Genomic DNA, 11,141 nt, shown 5'->3' on the forward strand with positions numbered 1-11,141 from the left:
CAGCTCCACTGCCATCACCATAGCTCGCCTTGCCTTCGGACCAGCGCCGCATTTACAGTGGTGGGGGCGCGGTGCAGCGTACATGGTGGGGGCCCTTCTGCTGCCTCGTCAGTACTTTTCATGGTGCATCATAAGGATAGATTATGGCCAAGTCCATAGAGATGTCTGACTTTAGTGCGACTATTCCGTGCGATAACCGTGCAAAAGTTCAATGTGCAGTAGTGGGTTCGTTTATTTCACACACTCCACAGGCTACCAAGAGGAACTGCTTCAATGTGTTGCCGCATGTATGGAAGAGGAACGTGGCACCATGCCTACACAAGAGCAGGATCCCCCACAGCAGTAGCGTAGCCATTCAGCTTGTACGGTTTCAGTGGCTGGTTGGTATATCACAGAATGAGTTTCTCCGTATCGTGGAACTTTACCTCAGCTTTACGGCCATCTCATTTAATGGAAATCTTCTCATTCAACCTAAATGGTGTGTGTATAGGTTCATCGCTTGCCCCTGCTTTGTCTGAAATCTACCCCAACGTAGTAATTCAGACTTCACCTCAACTTCAAGTTCTTGTCGTCGGTTAGCTCAACATCTATATTTGTCAGAAGGTGTGTTGATCATATTTTGATAGTGTCAACCAACCCTTCCCTTGTATCCAAAGTTGTTGAAGTGGTGACGTCGTCTTCTCCAAAATTGGTGTTTTGCACTGGGCGCTTGTTTGATGGACAGCTCCAATATCTTAACCCGTCTTTGCATATATGCCCTCAACTTTGATGGTCGTAGGGCAGGTCTGGTAGCAAACCGATTCTTCCTTCCAGCAGTTCCTGTTCCAAATTAATTAATCAAATCTGGTGGTGTTGCGTCTCTCCTGCATTCCGCCCTTACTAACTCCTGCTGCCATCTCGTTTCTGATCGCCTTCACCATCAGGTTTGCCATCTAGGAAAAACGGCGTTTGCTCCCAATCTCATTTACGCGGAATTTGTTAGGGTGTCAGTAGTCTGGGACGTGCAAATTTATGCATTTCCAAGGAAGATAGCACGCGAGTCTGTATTCCATACTTTCATACAGTTTCGCATAATATCTTAACTGCTACAAAAAGGTTTGGAATTCAAGTAGTCTTAGTCGCAGGGCCGCCTTACGCGTTGTCCTTCAAAAAGTACTGTAGCCAATATATTCTACAGAAGTAATTTTGTTGAATGTGTTAATGTGGTTGTGCACTGCATTGCGTACTGGTGTGAGGCTCCTGTTATGTTGGCCAAACACGCGGATGCCTGAACGCCAGCTTTCTGAAGCACAAAGGGGATAGTGATTCCATAGTCATGATGTATTTGTTGTTGTTGTTGTTGTTCATTCCTTTTCACGGGGTTCAGAAATGAAATACTTGTAACAATTTTTTACCGCTGTTTAGAGAAAGCATTGTGCTCCATAAGCTACGTGCACGGCTTCTGGTGTAGTTCAAGGAGCAAACAAGGGAACCCTGAGCCTGAGGACGTAATGGCGTCCATTTAATCCTCAGACTCAAGGTTCCGTTTGTGATGCCTCCCCACCAGATTGCCGACGCTTTTTTCTTTTTTTTTTTCTGTTTGATCAAGGAGCTAACCTCCGCGTGGAATGCTTTAGTGTTCCCTAGATCCCACCTTGCCACCTGTCAGCAGGGCGTTGGGAACGTAGGTATTTCGTTCTAAATGCTTAGCTATGTTTGAGAATGTGTCGTATTTGTCCCTTTTTTCTTCCCTGTCTTCGGTTTCCTGCCTTGCGGTTACTCGCCTTGCTACTGTATAAAGATCGGTGTCCCTTTAAAATATGTAGTTGATCGGTAACCACTGTTGAAATAAAAACACCGGCCAAAAAAATGCCACTTTTTGCAGAAAAATAAAAATAAAAACTCCTGCTTTCACAATACACTTATATATCTTATAGTAGATGGTCCTTTCTACAAATGACATGATTTTTCTCACCTCATGATCGACCTCACGATACGACGAGACTAGGTGAAACGTAACGTTTCTTATATAGGATCGATATTTCCAGTCTTCTATTTAAATAGTGTTTGTTTTTTCTGTTGCAATTTATTTGGGAAACCGATTTTTGAATAGAGATTTACAAGCCTAGATTTCTTCGAGCCCCCTGCAAGAATAATAACCTGCTTAAAATTAATGAATAAAACTCCATCCTGTTCCCCAGTTCTCACCACGACAGCTTGTTTGTTATCGTCTTATAAACCCTTCAGTAAGCTAGACCGATATATTCTTTCCTGTTCCGATATATGTAAAACAAGGCAACGTAAGGGCGAAATATCGTCCATTCGTGTCGGAAGAGGGCGCTGACAGAACAGCACGTTTCCATGACAGCTCGCGTTCGCGGAGCACTCAATGTTCAGGAACACATAATATCAAGAAAAAGGTTTATATCCACTTCTCAGTGAATGTGCACATATATCTTTTTTTTTTCGGCAAAAGCTAAGAGGGCCGAGCTAGACCTCTGGCTGCTTTCACGTGGAATCACCCAGCAACTAGTCAAATTCGTCAAAGTCAATTTCTAAGAGTCAGTATATTGATGACGATGAACCACCCCTGATATCATCGCCCCGGTGAGCTCTGGATGATATACGAGATCTATATTGCATTGACGAAGAACTCCTCATTACATTGGCTTGTTGTAGTGTGTGTAGCACGCAATCAATCATCAATATCACACTGAGCTGTTTATTTTTTTTTAAAGTTCCGCCCTGGCTATGATTCCACTGCGTCAGTAGAGCCACTGAATTGTGGCCAACAAAATTTGAAATATCGACCTTCCCAGTGTTCGGTTTAGCTAACGAAGTTACGTAAGATCGCTCGGGGAAATGATTCATGATACTGAGAAATGCTTCCTTGTTGTGTGCTACATGTTGTGCATTTCCTATGTTTCAGGTAACGCACTGAAAGACTTGATCGCCAAGTACTTCGTATCGCCTACTCTGCTTCGTGTAGTGCGCGTTGTGAAGGTTGGCCGCGTGCTTCGCTTAGTCAAGGGTGCCCGTGGCATTCGTACTCTGCTTTTCGCGCTTGCCATGTCACTGCCGGCCCTGTTCAACATTTGCCTCCTGCTCTTCCTCGTCATGTTCATCTACGCTATCTTCGGCATGTCCTTCTTTATGCACGTTAAGCACCGCTACGGCATCGACGAAAACTTCAACTTCGAGACTTTTGGCCAGTCCATGATTCTACTGTTTCAGATGTGCACATCTGCAGGCTGGGACGAAGTCCTAGCCGCCATCATGGATGAGCATGGTTGCAGCGAAGCGACGGACGACACTGAGGGTGACTGCGGCAATAGGGGTATCGCCGTCACCTACCTCGTCTCCTACCTCATTATAAGTTTTCTCGTTATTATTAATATGTACATCGCTGTCATCCTTGAAAACTACAGCCAGGCCACAGAGGACGTTCAAGAGGGCCTAACAGATGACGACTACGATATGTATTACGAGATTTGGCAACAATTCGATCCAAAAGGCACTCAGTACCTGCCTTATGCCAACCTGTCAGCTTTTGTGAATGCTCTCGAAGAGCCACTCCAAATCGCCAAGCCAAATAAGTACAAACTGATTGTCCTGGATATCCCCATCTGTAAAGACGATCAGGTGTACTGCGTTGACATCCTTGACGCTCTGACGCGGGACTTCTTTGCCCGGAAGGGCCATACCATCGAGGAACCTGCCGAGTTGACGGAGACGGTTATCCACCAAGACCGACCAGACTACGAACCTATCAGTTCAACGTTATGGCGTGAACGAGAAGAGTACTGCGCCCGTGTCATCCAGCGGGCATGGCGCCGTTACAAAGGAGCTGTGTCGGACGGACCACCCGCGCAGCAGACGGCCATTGTGGTGGACAGCGACGGTCATGTGACACGCAACGGTCACCGTGTGGTGCTGCATTCGCGCTCGCCCAGTGTGGCCAGCAGGTCGACGGACGTGTGACGTCGGCTGTCCCCGCGCGGGTTCGTGCGTCATTCGTGGGCTTTCTGCTTCTCTGGCTTCGTCTTCCCCGACATTGTGCACACTGAGGAGAAAAATTGCTTTGCAATTATAACCGCGATTTTTTCCATGCAGAAATTAGATAGGAAATTTATAGATAGTCAGTGAGTAAATTCTCCCAACAAAGTGCAAAAATTGGGAGCGCAAGACTAGTTCACGTGAAACTAGATTGAGTGCATAATGCAAAATAGATTAGGAGCATACAATGTAATAAACTAGATCACGTGAGGGGTTGTCCTCCCGGAGGCGAAGCCAGGGAACGCTTGCTGTTTTCGACTTTAGGAGTTCCAATAGGAAAAGACAAGATTTCTCGCTTTTTGCTCCGATAGCAAAGACTGGCATGTTTTCAATTGATCAACACACTTGGCACATTTCTCATCGCACCAGTTCTTCGTTTTTCGATGCTCCGGCCATTGTTGCTATAGAGGAAAGAAAAAACTGTTGCCGAGTGGAGTTAACCGTTGTGAAACTCGCTTTTCCTTCCTTTGCACAAGTGATGTGCGTTACAGCTTAGGAAGAAATAAGGTGAGGAATGATGCTCAGCACACCAAAGTTCGCTTGTCGCGTTAATTATGATATATAAACTGCAGATCCTTGGCGCGATCACACACAGCATGTAAATACCGTGTGTGCGCGCGCCTTGTGTGTGTAAATAAGGTGTGTATATTTGGGTCTCGCAGACCCTTCACAGATGGATTTTCTTTCCTATGTGCCTTTATGGGTTCATACCTGCTTTTCATTGACTGCATCAGCTTTGAAAACCATGCAACGAGCGTTTGTCACAAAATCCTATTTGAGAAGATTTTATTTCCTTCGAGGGGACGTCATAAACTATTTAAGCTATTTTCATTGCATTTTACCACTCTATGCTGAATTCTTTGTTTTGAATCCAACGTAGTGCTTCTCACACCGAGCATGTGTGTGCGTATAAATATATGCCTTGAAAGTTTCTTTTACCATGTTTCCTGCTCTGTAAAAAGAGGGTTTATTTTTAGCAGAAGCCTTATGAAACCTGTCTAATATGCATATATATATACCGGCACACACACAAGTACTCACGATCCGTAGAAAGTTTTACGAAATTATTGCTTCCGACTCTCGCACCAATGCTACATTTACAGAAAAAAAAACCGTATTTTCTACATTGTGCGTTCTGTGTACATAACATAGAAACACGCGTTTTATTCCAAGTTTATTTGTTGAATGCCGTTGTTTTTTGTACACAAGCTCAACCAGTAGCAAATAACGTGGGATTTCCCAAGTGCTTCATATACCTATGCATGACTGTTGCTTGGTTTCTTGAACAAGTCATCTCAATTTTCTTCTCGAGTCCAGTGTCCCTTTTTCATGGGTGCATGCCACAGTCACTTCTATTCGAGCTCAAAATCTCTCGCATTCAAACACCCCGGGACAAGCGTTTTTTATTGGCCACTGTTGACATTATATCGATAGCTTTTGGCGGGTCGGTCAGGAATGCAGAGGTAGTACTGGAAGAAGCGCCTCGGTTGACGCCTTACGGTGGCGTTCACATAGCATGTGGGACGATCACATAAATTCGATTTCTGTCGACGCGAGCAAAATGAACAGCTCTAGCAGGGTGACGAACCGAACCGAAACCGCAAGAAAAAAAAAAACGCTATTTTGGGGAATCAACGATAACCGTAATCTTCGTATTACGCAGAAAGAGTCGTACATATTTCCGGTTCAAGTGGAAAGTTCTGCATGTGGATCTCGAAGGTACGTACCTACCCCCCCCCCCCCCCCCCCCCCAGTTCGACGTATCACCTTGAAACGGGGCTCAGATTCACACGTCGTCAGTATCCTTACGCCGGCCTTCAGTGCTTTTAAAGTAAGTTTTGTTTTACCTATCGTGAGATGTCGATTACGACCAACAAGCCCACATAACCACCTTGTATCGTATCATTCATGCATTTTTCAAGTTTCCAGGTTGCGCCCGTCCAGGCCCGCATCTGTCTTAAAGTCTAGAATGGTATGGCCGCACACACCTTATTTCTTCTGGAATTTCGCTTCTTTCTTTTTCTTTTAAAAACCTCCAAATTAGGCACAGCCTTTTCTTCAGAACCGACGTGATTACTCAGAAAATATTATGAATAGCGTATAGCTGAGAATAAAAATCCCCGTACGCAAATCGGCCTGTGGTGTTTAGTTCAGTTTTCTTACAGAAAAGGATTGAAAGGAGTTCAGAGGCTCCCACACCCCTGGTCTGTTTTAATTGCGGCCTCGTGTACAGGGCGATACGAAACCTATTCTCAGAGAATATCATAGATTGCGCCTGTGCTGACGTCACGGCCGGAACCGGTTCGAACTGGTATGAATTATTATTGTTTTACGAAAACCGTTTCGGTTCGACACCCTGGCTTGTAGCATGTACGGTTCACACAAAACTTGCAAAACACATTTAATTTCCTTTCCTCTTCGTGAGCCGTAAATTCTCGGTTCGCTTAAATAAAATATGTGGATTTGTTATCCTCAGTGTTTTCATTGCGCGAAAGGAAAACACCATCAATCAAGCCAGTAACGCGCATCCACATTTTGGGTGGTGTACCATTGCAGTAAGGGTATCAGAACCGTCATTGCTTTATACGCTGTCGTCTTGTTTGAGAATATTGCGGCGCAGAAACCTATCGCGCATGTAGTGGGATATTTTCTGCATTGAAAGCTCTAAATGCCGTCAGTAACACGAAACGTATTATATATTCACAGCGGTCTGAACGCAATACTTTTATGGTCAACTGACGCAACGCCATACACTGAAATTTCTTTCTGTGATGCACGTTTCGCTCACTGAACGTTCTCTTTTTCAGGCCATTAGTAATTGGAGTAGATTGAGTAATGTTTAGGGCCCGGGACGTTATGAACAAAAATCTTCCATAATATACATGCAAATATGCGGCGCGAAACGTCTAAATATGCACCAAAAATGCAGAAATTCTATGATTCCGTGAATGCTGTTCCGGAAGCTTTTGCATACCTTGGAACTGTATAAATACCCAAATTGTCTCAAAAACGTTCGACAAATGAAAATGCACATTCCTTATTCGCAGTTGGAACGTACACTCATGCGTGCGCACTCAGGTACTCCTTGTTGGTCAGTGCGGTATGCCGCCATAGCCACACTCAGGTTTTAAAAAGTGCACGCACATATACATGTGCATTTTTACATGGGACGATTAGAAAATTTCTGTTTTTCCAGTTAGGAAAGTCATATGTACCGCGAAATTGTGCACTATGTCGCTGGATGTTATTCCGACGAATGAGCTAGTAACCTAGCTCATCTACGCTAAGTGCTGACAGCTCGTGCTGTTCATTGCCTTCGAGAACGTCGCTCAGAGACTGCAATACTTATTTTATTTACTTTTTACTTATCTTGATCAAGCAGAACTTGAACTCGCTGTCTACTTGTCGGGAGTTCTGTTTTGTCGCGCGAATCCACTGATTGCGTAGCACGAAGCAGCCTAACAGCAGCGTAGTAGGTTAGGTATAGTAGTAGGTTTTTTTCCTTACAAACAAACATGATAGATCTGTAGGTGGAACATAGGTTTTGGGTCGCTGACGTCCCTTTTTAAATAACTTGAGCTATGGCAAAACAAAGGGAACGGCAAACGCTAAAAAAATGGTTCAAATCGCGCCGAAATATGACAATCGTCATATTAGATGACGGTGAGGAAGTAATATGCCGCAATGTGCAATTATGGGATACGCGAAACATTGTAGATGTTATGCATTGTGATTGGAGAAACGTTAGGATATTCGTTAGAACGAATTAAAAGAGCATTTTGCGTGAGCCCCCGGGCCCTAGTAATGTTATTATCTCAGCCGATTTATTTGAACGGTTTATAGCGTGCAGAAAGCCAGGTGCTTTGCGTGACCCAATGTTACTTGTGTTATACGTCTTTCCTTACAACTATTTTTTGTTCTTGGCATAAAACAATCGGAGAGAGAAAACTGCAAAGCTATGAAACAGAAACAATTGGACTAGAAAGCACAGTTGTCGCACTAAACTTCTAGAGATTTTCCGACATCTACTGGCAAGCAAATCGATTAGCACAAATTGTGGATCCTGTTTCTTGGACATAGGAAAAAAATGATAAAAACCCTGAAAGAATTGTTTATCAACGTGCGAGCTTTCATGTAGTGCACTGTATTTCATCATCCTGACGCAATATAAAGGCCACTGCACGAAAGCTTGATTGACCGTACTTGACTGAAGGTTTCCACATCCATCGATTGCCAGATAGGAAAAAGCAGGAAATGTACTCGTATCTTACCAAACTATGACAGAGTACAAAACCTAGAAAGGAGAAAAACGTGGCGTAAAAATGTACGTTTTCCTAGTTACTTTTACCAAGCACACAGAATTTGTGCACATTTCCTTTCTCCATGGAAATAGGGGCAAATCTCATATGGATACAACGTAGGTATGTAAAAAATATACATATATGTATATCTGCGCGACAGTACTCCGCCGGGCCGTCGTCTTGGGACCTCAAGGATGGCCGGAGAATGTTTTCACGAAGCATGAGGTTAGTCCGGTGATATACTGCTACACAAAACCATAGAGTACTTGAGAGTTTTGAGAGTCTGAGTTCAGTCTTGAGAGTGTTGAGTTGTGCGCTAAAATATCAGCACCTCATTTTTGACGTCCCTCGTCGAAAATGCTTGAGCTAATTGTGCCTGTTGCCAAATTGCTGAGAGCCCGGTGTCAACCCTGTGATCTTGAAAAACTGACAGAAGAAAACGTTTCTTGCTGCGTAATGCTTTGTTCACCGCTCAGGAACGGCACGCTTGATGCTGAACAAATACGTTTTTTTTTTTTTGTGTGTGTGCGGCATTTTAAGAGCTCCATCCAGCCTCTGTGTCAGATGGCGGATGGCAGTTCGCATGATAAGAGATTTATTTCTAACTAGAAATATTTGTGGTTGCGTAGATGCCATATCCTTATTTTAGTTAAATGATACCGGTAGCTTAGTTGCGGGTGATAGAACCAAAAGACAAGCAATAAAGACACTGAAAAAAAAAAAAACAGAAAAACGGGTGCTAGTTTTGCCGTGTGACAACGTCTCTGATGATATGCTAAAAATTATGCTTGTACGCTTCTAAGCGTGCTAAAAGCATCCTGGAGAATCTTCCAATTAATTGCGCGCTTGAGGATAGGGGAAAGAAGATGCGTAACAACAGCCGCTTATTTGTAACATATTTTTCACACTTTGTAACGCACTTCCTGTAAATACATCATTGAATAAATTTTTAATAATCTATCACACTGCCATACCTTTTGCTTTCATTCAAGCTTCATACAGGTTCTCAGCACCAATTTCAATCGAAATTCCGCTGTATTTAGCTAGTATTTAGTAGAGAGTGAACGCTGAAAAGTTCATAGTACAGCGACATATTCAAGGCTGAAATTACACGAAGACGCAGACAAAATTGGTAAACAATACAGCATTTTCAGTTGTGTGTCTTGCTTATAAGAAATTCGGGCGCGACAAATATTCTTGCTTCTCTTATTCGACTTGAAAGGTATCTGTCAGACACATTTAAATGTTTGAGGTTACAAGGACCAACGACATAACTGACATTGATTAGAGTGGAACTTTCTTGATCTCCTTAGGCGGTGCTTGTGTTACGCCAATCGTATGTTCGGTGAGTAAAAACAAATTAAAAACAAATGTATGTTCAGAAAATCTTTTTCTATGCGACACACCTTGGTGTTTGGGGACGACAAAGCATGCCAGTTTATAAACTCGATTGCCAACGTACTATTTATTTTGCGGTGTGAAGCTTATTACCGGTAGTAGTACCGCTGAAAGAGCTCGCCGTTGATAGCCTCACAGAGGTGGATAACGGCATGACAAACGCTCTGGGGGAATATGCGCCATTGGCAGACTTCTAAGGAAATCGGTGCCGACATATGACAGCGTCTCAGGAAAAACCTAGGTAAAGCCCCAGATGATGATGATGATGATGATGATACAGACAGCACAGCCGGCACTGGCATTCGAACCCGGGTACCTTCCAGTCTCGACGTGACATGGCCAGCACGTTAACCACTCGGTCACGCGAGCTGGTGATGCTTACTACCTGGGCCTATTGCGCCACAGGTACACTACCTGCCTCTGTACCCCATTGTCGCAACCCGTGAATTTATACAATTTTATTTAAATGTTCCAAATTACATCCAAGCTACTGCCAGCAAGGAGGACGACATATGAATGTGTGACAGAAGGAAATCCTCATGTTTCGCTTTTTTTCTCCCTGAGTATAACCATCATGACATTTTGGCTTACTCGCTTCGAGTACATTGTGTATCTGAACTTGGGAGAACTGTTTGTAGTGATGTGGGTCGTTCGCGAATGAACAGTCCGGAATGAACATGAGCTCTCCCGGGTGGTTTTTTCTAAGGGGGGGGGGGCAAAGTGCTTCGGGGAGGAGCGTGCAATCCTCCCCCCCCCCCCCCCCAGGTACACACTACCACCTCTTTTTTTGGAGGCGGACGTTGCGGACTGTGCAGGTTTGAGGCTAATCATTACCGTCCTATGACTAAGGGTACATTTATGCTGCAGTATCGCTGCTCGCTGCTCGCTGCAGCTTCAAGCACATCGCTGCTCGCATAACCGCTAGGGTGCGTTTACCCTGCAGATTGCTCAAGATGCTGCTCGCTTTCGCTATATCAGTCGCCTAGCAGCGTTCACTGTGGAAGGATGGAAACGAGGAAAAGTGGGAAGGAGGAAACCGACTTCATCACAACCAATCGCAGGTCGGATTTCAAGACGCCAGTCATCAATGATACCAGGAAGACAAACATGTTTACATTCCTAGGTGCAGCGAGCAGAGCGGCAAGCAGCGGCGAGGATAAGCGAGCAGCCAGGCTGCAGGGTAAATGCACCAACAGAAAGCTCTGTGTTTGACCTGTCATCGCCAGAAGTCAGGTAGTCCCCGGGCATGTTCAAACATGTTTGGCAGCATTGTTGTGGCGATGATCATGGCGTGCATCTTTGGCAAGCAGCGATGCTGCAGCATGAACGCGCCCACAGAGATACATGTGTTTGTTTCGTCATCGCCAAACAGCGATGTGCCATGTGCCAGCAGCGATGCTGCAGCAT

The 11,141-nt window shown here is 44.4% G+C and overlaps 1 protein-coding gene across 5 annotated transcripts in view; it reads left to right on the forward strand.

Moving 5' to 3' along the window:
• LOC135389179 (sodium channel protein para-like) overlaps nucleotides 1-5,346 on the forward strand; it is a 292,829-nt gene extending 287,483 nt beyond the window's left edge. For all 5 annotated transcript variants that reach the window (XM_064619242.1, XM_064619243.1, XM_064619246.1 and 2 more), the window contains one exon: nucleotides 2,909-5,346. In XM_064619242.1, coding sequence (XP_064475312.1) covers nucleotides 2,909-3,960 — 1,052 coding nt within the window. In that variant the 3' untranslated portion in view covers nucleotides 3,961-5,346. The remainder of the gene's footprint in view (nucleotides 1-2,908) is intronic.
• Nucleotides 5,347-11,141: the final 5,795 nt, after the last annotated feature.

This window comes from Ornithodoros turicata, chromosome 3 (genome assembly GCF_037126465.1).
Source record: "Ornithodoros turicata isolate Travis chromosome 3, ASM3712646v1, whole genome shotgun sequence".
NCBI lineage: Eukaryota > Metazoa > Arthropoda > Arachnida > Ixodida > Argasidae > Ornithodoros > Ornithodoros turicata.